At 42.5% G+C, this 20828-nt stretch overlaps 1 protein-coding gene across 2 annotated transcripts in view; it reads left to right on the top strand.

Moving 5' to 3' along the window:
* Positions 1-6118: 6118 nt before the first annotated feature.
* The window catches only part of TSPAN14 (tetraspanin 14), a 30611-nt gene continuing 15901 nt past the window's right edge, over positions 6119-20828 (top strand). For both annotated transcript variants that reach the window (XM_083865950.1, XM_083865949.1), the window contains exons 1-2: positions 6119-6257; positions 19723-19820. In XM_083865950.1, coding sequence (XP_083722076.1) covers positions 19740-19820 — 81 coding nt within the window. In that variant the 5' untranslated portion in view covers positions 6119-6257; positions 19723-19739. The remainder of the gene's footprint in view (positions 6258-19722; positions 19821-20828) is intronic.

The following is a 20828-nucleotide window of genomic DNA, read 5'->3' as shown; positions in this document are numbered from 1 at the left end:
TGTGAAAGTGCCCACTTATCTGCAGTGGCAGGAAACACAAGAAATACTAAAAGCAATGGGTGTGAGCTATGGTTTCCTACCAGAGTTATGGTTTCCTACAGTTGCAAGAGGCTGTAAATAACAAAGACCTTACAGCAAGGAATATTCTGGATTGGGGCTTCTGTAAAGTTTTCTTTCTCATGGGAAATAGAAAGCTTTGCCATTTGCAGAGAATAGATCCTGCACAAAGACCAGCAAAGGAGGTACTGATCTTAGGCCTGCATTTCAGCCTTGTCCCAAGGGCTGTTTGTGCATTTCACATAAACACTAAATGTGAAAGGCATAAACAGTCCTTGGGCAATGGGATGGAAGCCAGATACATTCCATGACATTGAAAACAAAGTGAAGTGCCTGTAGAACCTGCTGGAGCTGAAAAGTATCTCCTTACAATTTTTGTGTACAGGCAACTGAACTCTCCCCATTCTGTCTGAAGGTTCTGTGCCCTGGCAGGTTCCTCAGAGGGATGTATACCAAAACCATATCAGACCAAAGTCTTTTCCTGCTCTAAACAGCATTATTTCCCGTAAAGAGTTAGTGCACTTCTTGATTTTAAAGTTGTATAAGCTTACCTGCATTTCAAAGTTTTCTAACCCTGTCTTTCAGAAATCGAGTCAAAATTTGCAGCCCTAGAAGGTGAAAATGGCATTTGAAATTGTTCTGAAAAATTGTTACAGATAAATCTGTTTGGGTGGTTTTTTTTTTTTTTTTTTTGTTTTTTTTTTTTTTTTTTTTTTTTTTTTTTTTTTTGTTTTATTCCCAAGCGAACCCTGGGATTATTTGGAGTTGATTCATCCTTTCTGAACCCCATACTGACAAAATAAAAATGGGAAGGATAGAAAATAGGTGGTACATAGGAGCTGGGAACAGATAATTATCATTAGAAATGGGCTAACCCCATAACTAAATAACCCCGTAACCCAAATAACTAAAATTAGAGCAAAATAGTAAAGGAGGAACAAATTAAATCTAAGTGAATTTCCAATATTGCAGACTGAATTTAGAATCTTCACAGAAAAAAAAAATTTGTTGTTGATTTTGTTGTGCTAACAGCTACCTCTGCTGGCCCTGTTCCTTGTATGCATTTAATGTTTTGATTTTTTTTTCTTTCAACATTACATGTACCCAAAATTTAAATAATTTCTTAGCCCATCAAATATCACATCATACTTTAACACTCAGCTGGTTACTGGAAACAAATAATTAAAGTTGGTTTGATATTCTGAGATGTGCATTTAGCACCCATGCAGTGTGATATTCTATTTATTTTCATTTTTAAGGTTGAAGATGGATCAGGTCAGTAGGAAAGTGCACAAAGTGCAAGGGTAAGGCTTGAGAATCAAAACTCTGCTGTAGTAATTTCTCTTCAATCAACTTTTCCCTGTTTGTCAGCCCATTTATCTTTTTCTCAGCACATAACCAGGGTTAATAAAAATATTTTAAAAATTAAAATACTGTGAAGCCAACAACGTAGGTGTAATATAGGAAAGCGTGTTTTATTTCAACTTTAGGGATCACCAGTTGTATTTTCTATTTGCAGTGACCTTTTTGAGGCATTAGGTCTGGTCCAGAGGGTTTTTTTGGTTCTGCATTTTTGTTTCCCCATGCGGGTTATCTGTTCCCACGGCTGCCAAACTGCCTGTCCTTGGTGCCATTCGCGAACATCCACAGCGAGCCAGGAATGCCAAGGAATCCCCACTATTTTCCCATGCGTTTCCTGTGACGCACTGCAGAAAAACAAAACAAGAACAAAAAAACACCAAAAAAACCAAAACAGCGAGCGAGTTTCCCTTTCTCCCCGCACCGCTGGATGTCACTGCTAACCCAGGCGAAGTGCAGGTGGGCGGTGAACCCGAGGGGTTCTCTGCAGTATTTCTGCTCCACAGGCTCCAGAACAGACCGCTGGAGGGTCCGATGCGATTCCTGCCATCTCTTCACTCCTATGGACGTTTTTCCTTTTAAGAGTAAGAAACTTGGAGGAAGGATCTACTCACAGTATCGACTGATGCAGTCTGTGGTATATATAGATCTAAGTGGAGGGAATAAATTATCAACATATTCACTGAAATACTTACAAAACGTAACCTATTGCGCTTTTGTGACACTAATTCCCGCTCCTGCCAGGCTGCCTTTGTGACATGGAAGGGAAAGGAGCAGAGAAATGCGACAGGCGCTGGAAACAGCAGGGGGAGGTGGGGAAACGCTGTGCGACTGAGGACAAACTTTCATCACTGATTCAGCCTGGTCCCCTCCAATTGTACTGGGTATCTGACCAGTTTTATCTGTGAAAAACGAGGTTCACTTTTTCGGTGAATTTTAAGGGATAGATTTCATACAAAATTAAGACAATTAGGAGATAAAAAAGCAAAGTACGGCTGGCTGGGTGACTTGGCACTCAGCTAAGTCCACACCCTGCTATATCAGAGACATTTGTTAAATACTCTTTCTATTGCATCAGTTTGCTGAATATTCATATTTTTCCATAAACAGTTTCCATATTCCAGGAACTGTTTTGCATGGTCCCTCCTTGGGTTTGCCTTTTTAGAGCATTTATGTTTCTGGGCTGTGTATTCATTGTCACCTCCAGCTGGGCCTTGGTCCAGACTTTCTTCAGATGGGAGATGCTGATAGTTGGTGTATCAATAGCAGGGTCTGCTTTACACGTTCACTGGATTTATCCCGACCAAACAGACAGTTTAAGCAGACTACATCAACTACTACCACTATGCCTAATTTTCTTTACTAATAGCAGAAATAAAACCCCTTATACCCTATATCCTTACCACGTTATTAATCATATATCACACATCTTGCAAAAAGCCAACTGTATAATATACATTTATAACACATCCTAATTTATTATTCTTCTAATCGATCTCGAATGCGTTATAAAGGCTTTCCCTAAAATAGTTCTGCTTTCTATTTTAGATCCAGCTACTGATTTATTTGTATTTGAAGTTGCTTAAGGTCTCTCAGTAGATTCTGTGGGCTTTGTTTCCTTGCACACCCCTTGTCTTTATCATAATTATCAAAACCACACAACAATTCCAACTGTAACTCTGATTTCTGGATGCCTCCCTCCATAAATAGACTTTTTTTTTACACTGAAAAATGGTATCTGGTGATAATGTTGAACATATACAGAGGTGAACAGTTCTGGTCAGGTCATTTTCCACCACTGCTCCTTATGATGATTTCATTAATTTTAGGAAATGTTTTGCAGTAGTCAGAGGAAAACAGCATTGACAGTCCACACATGAACATCAGCCTGCACATGTTCACTTTAAAAAAATCAGATTTCCTATTTTCATTCCTGCAGGATTATTATACCTCTTACTGCTGAAGTGACTGTCTTTTAAAAGTCTTCCAATTTGCCCTAGCACTTAGTTAATGGTTTCTGTGATGGATGAGATTTTTACTCCAATTTTCTTGGCAACACAATGAAGCACTGTGTGGAGATAATGTCAAAGGCAAATAAATGGGGCACAGAGAGGCTGTTGGAACCAGCTCCATCCTAACAGTGAACTCAGTCAGTTCAACTATGCTGTGAACTGCTAACACCAACCATTTTACAAATGGTAAATTGCAAGACAGCCTTATTTTATGGACAAATGCCCTTCCTAATTCCACAGTCCTTACATCCTAAAGCTGCTGAATTTCCCTAAAATTTCCCATTTTCCCAGTTGAATCTTAGCAGTCACTATTGCACCATCTTTCTATCTCTTACAGAATCAGCATACTAGAGCTTTCTGCCTTGGCTCTGGACTTTCTAAGGATGTGACTCAGTGCTCTGTGAGATTACTTCAGTTCTTCTGAGATGGAGAAAGGATCTCTTCTAGTTCCTCTTACCATCTGATAATCCAGTGACCTTTCCGAGCTCCCTTTCTCCTCTTAGATTTTGCTCAAAATTCAGGTGCCTCAAGCATCTTCTGTCAGCTTTAACAGTTCAATTTTGCTTTGCTTTCTAAGAAGTCCTGAGCAAGCTTGGGGGAGGCTGGCAAATATTCCCTCTCCCTTAAAAACAAACAAACAAACAAACAAACAAACAAACAAACACAAACCCCAAGAAAAACCCAAACCAAACCCAACCCCCCATTTATTTAAATAACTGCATGTGGGAAATGAGAAAAAAATCTTCATCATGTGAGTGGCGAGGGGGTGACACTGGTGTGTATCAGATTTGTCAGACAGCAGAAAGACGTGGGTGAGTGGAACTGTGCATTCACTATTAATTCTAGCACGTTTTTGGTCTTCTGATGAGTGGAGAATTAGCACACAAGAGAAGTCTAAGCCAACAAACAGTTCCTTTCACCTCAGTGCGATTGCTGCTGTCTTTGTGAGCGGGCTTGATCCTGATCCAGGGAGGAATAAGGAATTCCTCAAAGTCCAAGGGCTGGAGCAGGTGAAGAAAGTGTAGACAACGAGGCAACCTACAGCAACACAGGCAAATTTAGTGACCTTTTTGTAGCAACACAGGCAGCCTGTAGCAGCAACACAGCAAAATTAAAATAATAGAAAAAGTGTGGTGCTTCACTGCCTCCCATGGCCCTCCCTTCCTGCACACAAATAAATGTATTTGCATAGTTAGCGAGGCACTGAAAACATTATTTTGCTTTACATATGGGAAGGAAGGTGACAGGAAGGGAATGAAGGAGACAGAAATGTGTCAAGGTGTTGGGAAAGATGGGACAGGAAGGACTTATGGATATGATTATACGGTAAGAAATACTGCAGATGTAAAACCTGTGAGTGAAATAGAAATGAAAGCCAGTTTCGAGATATAGGCATGGCAGGCAGGAAGACAGTGATTAGCTGAAGATGGGTTAAAAGACAGAAAAACAAAAGACTCAGGAATGTTGCCTTTCCATCCTGCAAAGGCATCAAGGGACCAAGTACATAAGAAAGGAGCCTATAGAGTTTAGAATATAAAATAACACGGTAATGTAGTAGTTCTTATAGGCTGCATGCAAAGCTTGTAGGTTTTGTATCTTGCACGGGTTGGTCACTGTAAATTAGAATATTCAACACAAAAAGAGATAGAATGGATTGTAACAAGGTGATCGCTCTCTTACCCTCTTGGCTCCTCTTTTCGCCCTTCCCCTCTCTCTTTCCTCTCTTGTTCTGCCCCTCTGCCCTCTTGCCTCTCCCCTTTTTCCCCTACTCTCTCTTCTATCTCTCTCCCCTTTCTCTCTTTAGGGCTTTGCTCCAGCCCAGGCTGGTGGCAAAGCCCTCTTTACCCACCACCCTTGTAATAATAAAGCCACGCGTTTCTAGAACATCTCAGGTCTGCAAAGCTCCTTGTCCCTGCCTTCCACGGAAATTTCAACATCAAGGGAGATCACAGGGTGTGGAAAGGGAACAGGATAACGTGGAGCGAGGGAGACAGAGGAGCATTTCCCACCTGCCTCAGCCGGGAGAGATCCCCCGCTAATAAACTACACGGATTTTACCAGCCCAGCCCCCCTTCCCCTACCCTCCTCTCTCCTCAGCCTCTTTCCCAGGGGGTTTAAGAGCCCTAGAACGCCTGAAGACTCAAAATAGTCGTCGTGGTCGTTTTATTTTATGTCTTTTCCTTCGCCTTCCGGCTCTCCGGGGAGGCTCGGCCGTGCCCTCGCTATGGCTGAACATGTGCAGTCCCCGACACGCTGGTTCATGTCCCGGAGCCCTGCGGGGGTAAGAGGGGTGGCTGAGGGCTGAACCCCTTCTGCAGGGCCGGGGAGGGGGCTGCAGATCCCCTGGCCACAGCACAAATCCAAGAAAACAAAGCCACGGGCCTGGACGAGGGGCCGCTCCCCGGGGAGGCGCCGTGAGGGGCGGAGGCCGCTGGAGCCCTCAGGAGCCCGAACCCCGCCCGGCCCCGGGGATCGCTCGGGGGCAGGGCCTGCCGGGGGCTCCGGAGGCACAGCCGGGTTTCCTGCACGCCCCTTTGAGCGGAGCACGGCTGCGTACGGACAGGCTGGGCGGGGCCGGGCTGGGACATTCATTTCCTCACTGTGAGGCCGGCGGGAGCGGCAGGGGCGGCCCGGCAGCAAGGGCGGGCACGCCTGGAGCACAACGCGGGGAGGAGAGGAAAGCAGAGGAGGGGAAAGCAGAGGAGGAGGCTCCGGCAGCGCCGCCGTGTCCATGGACTAGCCCAGGCAGCCGAGGGAACCCCGCCGACCCCGACAGCCGCCTCGCCCTCTGCTCAGCTCGGCCAAACTCAGCGAGCAGCTGCTGCCCCGGTGAGTCCCCGCCCGCCCCGGCCCCGCTCAATCCCTGCCCGCCCTCTCCCCGTCCCGGGTGCTCCTTTCTCGCCCCGTATTGAAGCACTGGTATTTCCACCCCCTTGTCCCCAGGGCAGTGTTTTCCCCGGGGCCCGGGGAGCCTGGGGGGAGCAGCCCAGCCCTCGGCTGTCCCGGGTTTGGCGGCAGCGCGGGGCTGTGGCGAGCCCTGCCATTGTCCGTGTCCATTAAAGGAAGCCCGAGAGGCCGGGGGAGGCTTTCTCTGGGAGTTCGCCATGGTTTGTCTAGTTTGAGGTGCCGGGAGGGAGAAAAAAAAATAGTTTAAAAAATATAATAATAGAAAATGGCCTTTCGGAGTTTGCTTATTCCATTCTCCGCCGCTGCCAGACCCTGCCCTGAGCCCAGGCTGGTCAGAGGGCGCACTGGGTGTAAGGATTGAGGCCCATAACTTAATTTAAAAACATTTTAGGTTTAATTACCTGTAGGCTGTGGTAGAGGACGACCTCTGTGAGTCCCTGTCAGGCTCCTGCCATAACAGGCCCGGCCGTGGATCCAGCGGGGGGTACCCGAGTGATGCTCTGTGGGCACTTCTGTTTTGGCTCTTGCTTTACCTTCCCTCCTCTGTGTAGACTTAGCGGATTCATTTGGAGACATTCTGAATAATAATAAAAAAAAATAAAACCCCACAAAGAAATCTAACCCATGGTGTAAAAGAATTTATCTGTTTGAGTGTTTTTTCCTTTCTTTAATGGATCTCCCAAGGTGGTGGTGGTGGAGGCATGAAGGATATTTTAAAATAACTGGCAAAATAACAAGACAAAATTCTTCTAGCACTGTTTTTTAGTTTGGTTGGGTATTTGTTTACAGTGACAGAAGCCTTGTGACCCAGAGCTCTGGATGAAATGGAAGGGAAGCAGTTCCTGGAGAATGGAAGCACAGGGTGTGTCTTGTTCCTAAGTGCTCTCTGGTGAGATGATCCATCTCTTTTCTGGCTGTCTCCAGCAGGGAGTGAGGCATCACTGCTGAGACACAGAATACACACAATAAATGTGTGAAACTTGAATTGCTTTGGTGTGGAAGGCTCAGGTGCTAGCACTGTCTGCTTGATAAGGTATCTGCTTCAGAAGAATTGTGTGCAGAGGGGGAATCAGGTGGGAATTCAAGTCTAGTCATTGGTGTCATGTAGGAATGAGATGTGGCAGGAACGACTTTGCAGCTTTTGATTTGGTTTGTGTTTTGGGGGTTGTTGTGTGGATTTTTTTTTTTTTTTTTTTAGGAATTCAGGACACTTGTGTTGGTAGAATGATGTTCTTTCTCCTCTGGTTAATGACACTGGGAGAAAGTACTTTTAGAATGTGATCTATAGCCTTTTAGCTCTCTTCTTGGAGGATGGAATATGGTGTTGTTGCCTGTCCTTGGAATGTCATCTTTTTCAAAACTGTGCCACTGAAATAGGAACTTTTTAGAAATAGCTTTCCAAAAGTTTGGAAGTGCATTTATATTGAAAAAAAACCAATGCACAAGTAAGTTACACAGTTGGCATTTTGTTTTGTGTTTGTTGGTCTTGTTCCAGGTGGACTTGAAGGTGGAGTCGAGATCTAAATTGCAATCATGGGAAGCTGATTTTCTGAGTGGTGTGTGCTCTGTGTGATTTTTTTAGTGTAAATTGATCCAAGGAGCTTCCTTTGTGTTGTAGCATTATCTCCAATCCCCAAAATCAGAAGAAAACTCACTTAAGTCTTGTTTCTGGGCACAGGCTTTGCCTGACATTTAGCGCATTGTAGACAAACTAATGTTACTGTTTCCTGTTTAAATACTCTTTCCTGCCCTTCCTGCCTCCTTGTGGGGAGCCGGAGGGTGGCAGAAAATAAGGAAAAAGATCTTTTGCCAGGAGCAATGTGTCTGCAAAGCCCTCACACAGGTAACAAACCTACCAGGACTGCAAAGGGATTTGTTCTGGGCTGCCTTTTACTAGCGTTAGGCCTTGTAATACTTAATGGGAGCACCATGAAAAGCCCTTGCTCTGAGCCTTAAGGTGCTGTTTAATTGGGCTGCTTTCCTTGGTATTGAAGGCAGAACTTTTTGCTCTTGGGTGTAGCAAGAGAATTTTTGGCAAGGGTGTCTTATGAATTTGGTTGTATCTGGATGATGAATGAGTTTATTGTATGCTCCTGATGAATAAATGAGGAATATTGGATTGCTTTGTTTTGAGGCTGACCTCTGATTTTCTTAGAGGGTGTTTTTATTTAGTTTATGAAGTTTCAGTAGGTGGCTGCTAGTGTGGCATTACCTGTAAATGGGTGTTTGGGAAAAAGAGGAATTCTGCTGACAAAGTGCTACAGTTGATTCTCATAGTCTATCAAAGTTTCTCACTGTGGATTAGGTGTGGCACAGTTTAAGCACTGATAAGTGTTAATAAATTACACTCTTGTTTTGATCTCCCTGTGTTAGTTCAGAATTCTCAGTGGAGTGGATGTGAGGGGAAGTGGAGTTCACAGAGGGATTGTCAAAACTATTCCACGGATCCTCCCTTTTTTTTTTTTTTTTTTTTTTTTTTTTTTTTTGCTTTTACTGAAAGTTTCACCTGGGTGTGGTATGGAAAAATCTGTGGATTTCAGACACGCTTCACTTGGGAGCTCTCTGTGCCATGTTGCTTTGCACTGTGGCTTCGTGTGTCAAAACTTCCTGTTTTTTGGTAGAACAGATTTTCATACTTTGCCACCTGTGGTGCCTTTCTGAGGCTGAGAGGGCTGCAGTTCACAAAATCCAGGAACATGCTGTGGTTCTCATTTTGCTTCAAGCTGAAGCAGCTCAGATAAAGTAAATTAGACCCCTAACAGTGAATAGTGCAGGCTGTTACTAAAGGGGAATTAAGCAGAAGTTATTTCTAGATGCAGAGGTTATATTCTGGATCCAAAGGATAGTTGTGTGTCTTCCTCTCTGGTATTGCCCAGTCCTAAAGTTCTGGCTTTTCCCAGCTGTGCTGTTGGCTTGGGTGGAGCTGCTGATGCTGCCTTCAGCCCCCGGCACAGTTTGGGCAGGAACAGGATCCTTCTCCTTGATCCTTTGGCTCATGCTCAGACAAAAGTATCTTGTAAAGGTTAAGAACCGTGTCAGAGATAGCCAGACTAAAGCTTATCGAAGTTAGATATATGTTTTAAAAAGTAATTGTTTGGATCTTCCCAAGAATACAGGTGATGCCTTAAGTTTTAGCTCTCATGTTTTTCAGATTCCATGCTGCCCAGGGCTGTAGTTCTGTGGTGGTTCTGAGGCTTATATTAAGCTCTCTTCACAGGAAAGGCAGACAAAACAAATCCTTTTCCTGCTGAAGACCAGGGACTGTGGTTACAAGTTTTCAGGCTCAAAAGCACAAACAACAGTGGACTGAAGAGCGAAAACAAGGAGGATGGAACTTCATAATTTGAAGCTGCAATTGGACAATTAAAGCCCAAGATGCAAATGGACCAAAACTTATAAAAGTGTGAGGTCTGGTGACCAGTTGTCCATTTTGTGACCATTTTAACTCCACCTTGGGTTCAGCCCTGGTCAGGCTCTTGTGCTGCCCAAGGTGTAGCTTTAAAAGCCTTTCAAGAAATATCTACTTTATTCTCTACCTCTGTCCAGTCTCTGTTCCAGCTCAGCCTTCCCAAGGCATCACAGGAATCTGAATTTTGATTTAGCAATCTAAAAGGAAGGAGAAGGGCTGAAATGTCTATTGAAGCTCTCAGAGAGAAGAACCACTCTTCTTGATTATTCCCATGTGATTTCTGTTATCACTTGTGCAGAAAATCTTTAACAAATGAAAGTAAAAGATGCTGGCCACAAAAGGAACTATATTCAAACCCAGGGCTCTTAACTGGGTTTAAAAATAAACTTATTTTCTTTTCTGGTTCAAAGTATGCCTCAGCCTGTTTGGCAAAGGGGAGGAGGATCTGCACTTGTTTTGCTTTAGTGTTTCCTTTCTTCAACTCTTTGGGAGCCAAGCAACAATGTTTTGTCCTTTTCCTTGTAGCACAGCTTATGTATGATACATGTGAGTGGAAGAATTTCTGCTCTTATCTAGGCTGAATGCTTCTTCTGAGAGCTCTTTCTGTGTCATTGTCTTTAGAAGCTGTGCAAAAGCTGAAAATCTTAGGCCTGTCTTCATCCTTAATCTCAACCTGAGTGGGGAAGGCAAAGGTATAAAAAACACAGGGCTCTGCTTCCCCTTGAACTGGTGTAGTAACCATTCTTGAATGTTGTCTTGGTATTGTAAAAGAGCTTTTGTGGTATTAGAAAAGAGCTTCTCTCTGCTTTATGCTCCTGGGCTGGAGAACAGGATTTATACCAAACTGATAAAGGACTTTAATGGGAAGACCCATCCTGAAACCCCCTGATGCAGTTGAGGGCACAGGTTGTTTCAGGTACTTGATGAGCTTGTGTGTTCACAGGAGCTTTTGGCTTTAGAGGTTGTTGTGTTTTGGCATTCTCGTTCTGTTTCAGACAGATTGTCAGTGTACAACCCTAAATATGTTCATGTGGCCCAACAGCCCTTTCCAGGAATGTCTTTTCCTCTTTTAATGGTTTTTGTTTCCTGCTCAAAGACTTAATAATTGATACTTGAGTCTCTCTGGAAAGGAGCTTTCTCTAAATAATTGATGGACTTGAAGGTAATAAAATCAGGAGTTTGAGTTCCTGTACTTGGAGCTAAAGGATGAAGCAGAGTATTTGGAGACAGCTGAATGCTTTGAATTTTAATATTTTGAAAAACTTCATATGTTCAGCTTGGCAAGTTATGCACTCTTGCTTTGGGGCATGAAGTGGGTGCTGAAATACGTTCACTGACATCTAGAAACTTCTGGGATAGAAAACAAGTAACTTGGATCTGAAGGGAAAGACCTGAGAGGCTGGACTTTGGTCTCTATGTGACATCAGCCTTCTGACTGCCGGGGTATGGAGCTGATTCTTTTGATGCATGTTGTTTTTTTTAAAACAGCTGGTTATTAGATGGTGCTCAGGGAAGGGCTTCATGAGGGTGAAATAATAAAGGGTAAAACCAGCAAAGCTTTCCACCCTGCCCTGAGTACTGAGTTACTTCAATTTGGCTGCGTGGCGAGCCTGTGGAGCAGGAAGGTTCATCAGAAAAGTTGTCTGACTTGAAACTAATGGAAGGCAATTAGCGAGGTGACTCTTGGAAAGCAATTGGTGAGATGACTCTTGGAAGACAGCAAGGCTTTCTGTGCTCAGTGCCCACTGTGCTGAGCTTCAAAGAGTATTTTGACAAAGTGGTCACAGCACTTGTGTCACTTCTGCAGGAGGGGTCTGCTCCTGCAAAACAAGAGTGTTCAACTGAAGGGGCCTGTCCAGCTGGGGTAAGTGAGAGGGGAAGGTGCAGTTCAGCCCTGTGCTGGTGTTTTATCTGAGCTGTGTATCCAGTCACTCTGTACTCTCAGCCCATTCGGATGGCAGTTTCCTGTTTTGTCGCATTTTTTCCATCAGGAGGTAAGTTTCTCGTTGTACTGAAGGCACAGGTTAGGAAGCATTTGTGTCTAAGCTCTGCACCTTCTAATTCTGCTGGCGTGTTTGTAAATTAGCTGTTGCAGAGACTGAGGTCTGTGTTGGAAGGAGCACTGACTGCCTCCCTTCACAGCCTCTGTTGCCCTGATCTCTGCATGGCACGGTGTTGTTCTTGGCATCATCTCCAGAGGTGGAAAGCCTGTTTTTCCTCCTTCCCCGGGGGCGGATACAGAGACTTTGGGCGAGACGGTCAAGGCTTTCTCACGACCTGCCCGAGCACTGCCTTTTGGGGGAAGGGCTGGAGCTGTTCAAGCATGAGCTTGTCCTGAAGCAGCATTGGGTTTTGTCTTTTTAATCCTTTCCCTGTGGTGTGGTAGCATGTGCAGGGTGCTCTGCCAACCTCCTTGCTCTAACTCCTGAAGCATTAACTTGTTCCTGTTGGGCTGGAACATTTACTCTGCTGAAGAGCTGGCAGTGGTTAAGGTTGTGAGACATTGGTGAAGTATATTTTGTCACATCTTTCAGATTTTCCAGTGCTGCCTTAGAGGTTTATCTTCTTATTGAGTTTTGCAAGTTTTAAGAGTGTGTTTCTTTACCAGAAGGGAGATAAAGAGTTCAATTACATGGTGGTTGAGCTGTCTACGTGGCCAGAAATAGCCATTTTCTGTTGTGGTTTGTAGGCTGGTGATTGTGGTCCTTGGCGAGTAAAAAGAGGCTGTCCTGATTGTTGTGAATGCAGCTGCTGGAGGTGGAGGGCAGCAAAAGAAAGCTTTGAGAGCATTGTCCCCAAACCCTCTGTGCCTTTCTCCAAAAAGTGGCGTTCTCTGGTGCATAATTTAAAATTAGTATTCCTCTGGTGTTGGAAGTTTAGGCCCTGGTAATTGGGGTGAGAGGGGAGGGAAAAAAGAGATTTTAGGGGTTGAACTCCACATCTTGTTTCTGTGACATAGAGTCAGCATTGTTTAAACAAAACAAGTGGTGAATGTAGCTTGTATTATCCACATATTGCAGTCATTTCTTAGCATGCTCATTACTAGAGATCGGATTTGAACCCTGGAATTTTAATTTTTTTTAAACTAAGAAATATCTTGATCTGATTTACACTGTTAAAAAGATCTATTTTATTATATGTTTCTCCATATAAATTCATATATAGGAATATTCAGTGCGAAGGCTAAGAAATATGGTGTGGATGTAGACAAACTGCTCATTATATCCAAAGCAAGGAACATTTTTAAGAAAACAAACCACAAAACTGAAAGCAAATTATATGTTCATCACTTCTTTGTTTATTACTATAATCAGTCTCTTGGGGTTTTTTTCTTATGAAAAGAGAAAATGAAAGACTTTTAGACTGAAATACCACTGGAGACTGAACAAGTGGCATTCCTGGAAGTGGAGAAAAGTTACAATATGTATAAAAATTTAGGATGTTCTCTGAAGAAAGAGTGTATTTGCCAGCAAAAAAAAGTTGGTGGCTTCCTGTCTTTTTTTTTTTTTTTTTTTTTATGATATGAGGTGGTATAGCAAATGGAGGGGCCCATTCTGTTCTTGAAACCTTTTGGTCTGTGTGGAGGTCTGGGAGGGAGCAGAGAAAGTGTATGAAATGGGTTGTTACTGTTGGATTACTAAATAGAAGTAAAAATATTCCCCAAACTGGAAGTTCTGGTTCCTCAGATAAGATATTTGCTTTGTAAGGCTTCCAAAACCTTCTCTTAGAAGGGGAAAAAAAAAATCAAATTACATGCTTCTTTTAATTTAACACTGAGTTTTGCCTTGCAACTGATGATGTTAGAGAGGAGGTGTGTATCTGCTCTCATGAGGGGTAGTAGAAAGCAACTGAGCAATTTGGGTCAGCTAAGATTATTCTGGTTACTTGTTCTGACAGGTTTTGCACCCTGGGGTGGATAAATTCCCGCTCAGAATGACTAACTGGCTTCTATGTGTTTCTTAGTAATGAACTTGCTGTGGAGTGAAAGGAAAACATGACTGGCTTGTCGTGTATAGTGAATAAATTGCAGCACAGGCAAGGATGAAACTGGTCAATAACTTTATTACAAAAAGTTTTCATAGACATAAAATATTTTTCTGAACTTTTCTAAGATGTTAATGAGGCATCTGTTGAACTGTGGTGGCAGTATCTAGTGTTGTCACTTACTTTGGTGTAATCCAACTGGACTTTAAATCCAGAGGTTTATCCAGTAGTGCTTTTGAGGATGTGCTCAGTGAAGGCTCTTCTCGGTATTTCTTAAATATTAGTGAAGAGATGGATCTCTTACAAAAGGATTTGTTTCTCTTCTACTGTGTTCTCCTTGGAAAATTGCCGACTTTAAGATGCAGTTTACATATAACATTTCCTTTTCTCTCTGTTTTCTTGTGCTCTGTCTTGCTTTAGGTCAGAATGTGGAGTATATGCTTTGTTTGCAGTCAGCTACTTTGAGCAGAATTTCCTTGAGCTGGGTAAGAGCTCGTTGCCTTCTAATTGATACCTTTGTCAAGAACCTCTATATGTGGAAGCAGAAACTTGTTCAGTTACTACTTCAATGAACCTGAGGTCAGTGGGGCAGAACTAGCATAAATATACTAAAATTCTGTGGATAATTGAGTTATCCTCTCCTTAGTGTCAATAACTAAAAATTTTTGTGGTTTGAATTTACATTGTAAAGACTTGTATTGTGCAGTGTCATTGGCTGGCATTCTGACTGGTTTGTATAAATGAAAATATGGAATCTTTGGAACTTCTTTTGTTTTGTGGATATATATATATTAATATTAGTTGCTTTTATTGCTGAATAGGAATAAATACTTCTTCACATGGAAGCAAGGCCAGCCAACTGTATCTTTTGTAGCTTCAGTATGAAGAACAGTGAAAAGTAATTGGTAGAACTGCTGTTGTCCTCTGTTATGGCTTTTGAATTGCTGTGGGAGCAATACTGAATTCTGCTTGCCTTTTACAAGTCTTTAGTGTAGTTGTGTTAGTTTATGAAATCAAATGGAGCTGAAAATATTCCATGAATCATAGCTTGAGTAATTCCTTGAATTACAGTTGTGCAGTGCAGAGCCTTTATGCCAAAGGATTGGTGATGTTAGTCAAGTGGGGAATTCAGAAGAGGGTCTTGATGACCATGTAGCTTATTCCCAAAAATGTGGAGTGTCCACTCTGTGAGTGTTACTCTGAGTTCTGAGCACTTACGTGGTGTTTTGGATGCAGCTCATCCCCACAGAGGCAGTGGCTTGGCCAAAAGTGCAGCATAACGAGTGTGAGGTGTAGAGACCTGGAGTGGAGCTCTTTTGAGTTACTCCTTCCTTCTTTGGGGCTTGGAAACACTGGTGTGTGTTTCTGACAAGTTTTCCTAAGTTGTGGTTTGTGATGCTGTAACAGAATAAACCCAGGTTACTGAAACATGAAACCCTTCTCAATAGGCTGGGGATTTGTTCTTCTCTCAAGGATTGTTTTTTAGTGCTTATGGTGAAGCAACTTCTGCTTGAAATATTCTTTGAGTCTTCAGCATAGTACAAAATAAGGGTCTCAAAAGATGATGTCTTAAGAATCCTGGATGGCTTTGATCATGTTTTCCATTGAGTTCTGAAATTTGTTGCTTACCATTATTTTTCTGGTGAGAGAGGGATAACCTATTAAAGATATCTGTCCTTCAGGTTTAAAAATACCCTTTTATTGATTAATCCTCAGATTTCTTCTGAGAATGAGCAAATATTTCTCTGCTCATCTGAACTGCAGCAGGACTAAATAATGTACTATTATTCCTTAAGAGAAGCTTCTTTGTTTTTACTGAAGCCCTAGTCTGAGTTCCTTGGAGACAAAATTGCAAAATGACACGTTTACTTGGAGTTCCTGAGTCATCAGCAGGACTACTGTCTATTTCCAGGAGCAGATTAGCCTGTAAGAGCATCAAATCCTGTCAGTTTATCTTGCTTTTTTTGCTGTACCAGCTCAGCCCCTTGATGTGAAGATTTGATGGCTGGCACGCAGATACTGTTCTGAACTTTAGGACCCCTTTGGTGGTCACCTTCTCTCCAGGATGTGCAAAGAGCAGTCTGTAAGTGCTTCTTAGCTGTTCCATTTTCAGAAGGTCCTAAGAATATCTCTTGAGTTTTGCCTGGTCAGGGTTTAGGCTGCCTTTTACCTTCACAAACCCCCCTAATGATTGAGCAGCTTCAAAGAGTGACAGTTATTTTTAATGACACCATGTCTTGAATGAACTGATGCTTTTTGATACAGATTTGGTCTTGATGGACTGGAATTGAGTCATATCAAAACAAGTCATAGGCCAAAGTACAGTATTTTAAAAGTTCTTGCTCCTCAGCATATTCTTCTTTGTCCATTTGCTTCACCAGCTTCACGTAGATGTAATGCTTTGTATTGATGAATGATGGTGGAGAATCCAACAGCTTGGCAAATGAATTTTTGTTTTCCTCTTGCTTCAGTTGTGCCCCTGTCCCCCAACTTCATCTGTCTGTGTGTTGGCTCCAGGTGTGCTGATGGTGTGGGCTGGCACTAGAGGGGTGCCGTGTTTCCATGGCACACCCACTGCTTTTGCTGTCCCATCCTTGTTCTCCTGCCACCCTGGCATTTGCTCATGGTCTGGGAAGGCAGATTGGAAGGCTTAAAGCTGTTTACTTCTTGGTGTGTGGTACGAGATTACAGGATTGGACTGAAGATTTGCTGCTGGTTTGATGTGTGGCTCTTTGCTCCACTGAGTGGTTGATTAATGGTTGTGGGTTTTAGGAGGAGCAAGGAAGAGGATCAGGACTCTATGTATGGTGACTTCATTGGCTGAACTTGGAACTTCAGTGTGACTTAGGTCTGCCTTGTAAAGTAAATGTCTCTGGAGGTTAAATAAATTTTTGGGCCTAAATCTGGTAACTTACTTTGTTTCAGTCGTTCTAGACTTAACATCTTATCCATGAGGATTTCTCTGCATATCCACATTAGATTAGTTATAGATCACATCATCTGTTTTATGATAATTAGGAATATATATTAGGAATATCACTGCTGTAGTATTTTGAAGGTACGAGTGGAATTGTGGGTGTTGAAAAGCTTTGGAAATTACAGTAGCCTCTGGATGAATGACTACATTTTTCCCCTCTCACTAAAGCTGTAAACACCAAGACAAAATTATATTCTACTAGAGCAGCAGTGCTCTGTATTTAATTTTTAAAAATTCCTGTTGCTGTGAGTGGGTGAGAGCTGTCAGCTGACACAATGAAACTTGCTTTGTCTGAAACACAGTGCAGAACGTTATTAGTCTGTGCTGCCCACATACTGCTTTAATCTTCCAAGGGTTTTTAGTATTGCCTAACCATAGCTCTGCAGCCTGTGCTGTGAACCAAGTGAATTACTGACATAGCAGATTTCTAGACTGGTAACAGATGCCTTCTGTGTTAGGAAACATGACTGCTTTTAGTAGAAACACGGGGAAGCTGGCTGGGTAGTCTTGAAGTGGACTGCTTCATTTGTTTGTAGTGTTTGGGGAGAAAAACCACACACCTGCACTTCAGATATATTATGCTGCTCCCATTCCAGCCATAAAGTGTGCAGTGGTCTGTCAAGAACCACCAAAAGAATTCTGATGAGGGTAAGCACAGAGCAAGCCAAATCAGCTCTTAAGATAGGCAGGTGTTTTGGAAGCTAATATCTGTCTGAGGAGCTGTGTGCTGTTACAGGGCAGTTCCTTGCTAGTACTGGTGACACACCCCTCCAACATTTCTGAGAATTTAGAAGTGTGTTTGTTGGAAAAAGTATTTTGCCTTTTCATTCTGCTAAAATACTGTGATTGGTATTGGCTGGGGCAGCTTAGCTGTTGCTTTAAGCGTGGAGAACAGTCTTGCAAGCTGGTGGTGAAAACAGTGAGGCAGGTGGGGAGTAGTGCTTATCAATAAGGACATTTTTAATGTGCTTATTCCTGTGAATAGTTTCAGTGAAGCTGGGGCTGAACAGTTGAATATAAGTCCAATGCCAGGAGGGTGACCTAACAACAAATAAGTCTTCAAGTGATGTTTGTACATCAGATCCTTAAATGATGTGCCTGCCTTTTTACCTCAGGTTATATTTTAAGCCTCTTTGTCTAGCAGAACCTAATTTTTGTGAAATTTAATGATGTGCTAGCTAAATGCAACCTGCTGCCTTCTCTTTTGTAGCTGTAGCAGCACCAAAAGCAATGCTCCTTATGTGCATTTTGCAGTTGCTGCTCCTGTCTTTTGCCAGGTTCCTGATTTTCACAGGGAGGAGGCAGAACAGTGATGGAGGCCTCAGTGTGTCTGCATCTGAAATATATTTGCACTGGCAGCAAGTGTCCTGCTGTAAAATGGGATTACACTCGTGCAGATGGAGTCTTGGACTCTGCTCAGATTAGTGGGATTCTGTTCTCTTTCCTCTCTTGCCCAGGCACATCAAGCTGACTGACTTGGACAAGTGTATGCATATTGACTGTTGAAATATAAATTGCCATTTGGAGCTAGAAACTGAAATTAAATTGGGAAAACTGAGCTTTGTTCCTTCTCTTATATTCACTCAGTTGTGGACTTAGATAAACAGGAGGATGGTGCTTAAGCAAGAGTTCTTTGCTATGATTCATAACAGTTGTAAAAGTTCCTAAATTTTGTCTGTAACATTGGATGGGTTGCAAAACTTAGTAAATTACAAAACTCATTTTACATAGTGCAACTGGGCCACATGTAGGAAGGTCCTTTCCAGTCACTGCCTATCCTGCCATAAAGTACAATTTCCTTTGCTTTAACAAAAGTTGCATGTTTTTTTCTATAAATGGACTGTGTGCATTAGAATTTATAAGATGAAGGAAGAAAATTTGTCTTCAGTGTTTGGTTAAAATTATATGGAAATCAACATCTGAACTCTAGAAAAACAAGCTCAAGTATTAATTCACACTCTAGTCTGTACTGGGTGGGATTCTCAAAGCTAACTTCTGTTTCTTTTATTAGTGGGAGTGTTTTTCATACTCAGGTGCAGATTCCTTTCTAGGGAAAAAAAACACCCCAAACCAAACAACCCCAAAAAACCTGATGTACCTTCTCATAGTTGTGGATGTTCACTTGTCCAGTCCATGGTCTGGATTTTAGACCTGGCTGGGTAGGCTTGGTTTTTACATGCTGTATGTGAATGACCAGGGTGGCACAGTACATTTTCCCAGTTAGGAGGTGTTTGCAAAGGCAAGGAAACAAGAATGCAGAATTTTCAAACCTTTCACTGGCATTTACCTCAAGGAAGTGGAGGATTGAAATGCTGCTCATCTGTCTGAATGTGAGGGCTGTGCAAGTGCTCACTCCTCTGAATTTACAGCTTGTTCTCTGTTTTTTCTTATGCATGGCATTTCTGCAGAAGTGGGAGTTGTGGTTGGACCTTATCTGGCTGGTGTGTGTGTAAGGAAGCAAACCAAACTCCACAGAGCAGATGGGTTTTAAATGATGGGACCTTGGTTCTTGAGAATAAAACCTCTTACAGGAGATAATCTGGTAAAGGAACACACAAATATGGAAGAGCTGGGTACAACTACCTTTTGTATTTATCCATAGACACTGAGAGATTCCAGGTAACCACTTTGAGTATCCTGGATTGCTGGGTGTGCAATCCACAGGGTTTGTGGGTATGTCCGAGCAGCCATCTGCAGAAATAAAATGGTTCTGAAAGAGTGAGAAGGCAGATGAGTGTTAACTTGCTGATGTAGATCTACCTAGGCTAACTGTGTAGTGAATTTCCTTTGTGGGTGTACCAGCACATCTTTAGGTGCTTAAAGATAAGATTATAAAGCAACAGATACTGAGAGGAAGTGTCGGGTTAGTGGAAGTTCGAACTGAGTTTGAAAATACCTCTGGATGGCATATAGTACAGATTACTGAACTCCTTTTCTCAACAGAGCAAGAGAGACCTGGGAAAAAACCTTTTTTCATGAGATCTTTCCCTAATCCTGTCATTCTCTCCTCTGTGCAGACGCTGTGCCATAGAAGATGCACTATTACCGATATTCTAATGCAGAAGTCAGCTGTTGGTACAAATACTTGCTCTTCAGCTACAACATTGTCTTTTGGGTGAGTACAAAATTTAGAGGCTGAAATAGTTTAGGCATAGCTAAATTTTATTAACTTCATTACTCTCTTCAGGAGAACAAGCTGAAATAGTTGCCTGAAGACAGGAAACTGATGGATTGTGTGCCCCAGGTGTTTTGTAATTGAAGAAACTTAATCCTCTATGAAAAATTAATTATTATTGAAAGTGTGAAGATTTAGGATCCATGTTATCCATGTTAAGTTGCTTCCTTGTTAGAAGAATCCTCCTGTAATGTTTCCTTTCAGATCATCATTGATCTTTGTTTCAGCTGTGCAGAAGAGAAGAAAGGATCCTCCTCAGACATGTATCAACATCTGGCAGCACATGCCGTGCTCTGTGGGCAGCTGAATTGTCTGACACAGTCTTGAAATACTTAGTTGTGGACTAACCTGCCTGTAATGTTTGTTTAGAATTGTGAGTTTGAAAAGGTACAATAAAAGATGAATGGTTTTGGGTGTGTATGATGGTTAATGAAGCACCTGCCTTGGAAAAGAGGGCCCTTCAAAGGTTAGTGTTGTATAGTGTTGCACTAAGAGAGTTAAAACCTCTGTGAGGGGAAGCTGAGGAAGCAGTTCAGATAAACTCAATAATTCATTTCTTTTGGAACTTTCAGGTCAAATATAAAGAATTTGCACCTGAAGTCCTGGGAACTGCAGTCATGGAAAGGCAGAGTAGTCCTGGAAAAGTGCTGATACAGTGACTTGTCCAGTGCTGGCAGTAAAGGTGCTGAAAACCACAGAACTTTCTGCTGCTGTCACAACCTTTTGTTTACTAGTGCAATGCTCTAACATTAACCTACAGGGAAGTTATCCTTGTGTGGATACCAGGGCAGAAAAGATATGTAGAGACTTTTGTTCCATGTGCTACAATATTGCATAGTGCAAGTGTTCATTAGGGCTGATATTTTCTGTGCTGCAACTGAAGATGCCTTCAAGAGGTCAAAAATTGTGCTTACAAGCTTACATTTTTTTTCACTTTTTTAAAACTGC

Source organism: Zosterops lateralis (genome assembly GCF_965231275.1).
Source record: "Zosterops lateralis genome assembly, chromosome: 8".
NCBI classification, from domain to species: Eukaryota; Metazoa; Chordata; class Aves; order Passeriformes; family Zosteropidae; genus Zosterops; species Zosterops lateralis.
The sequence above is the reverse complement of the archived record's forward strand: the minus strand, read 5'-3'. Positions and strand labels throughout refer to the sequence as shown.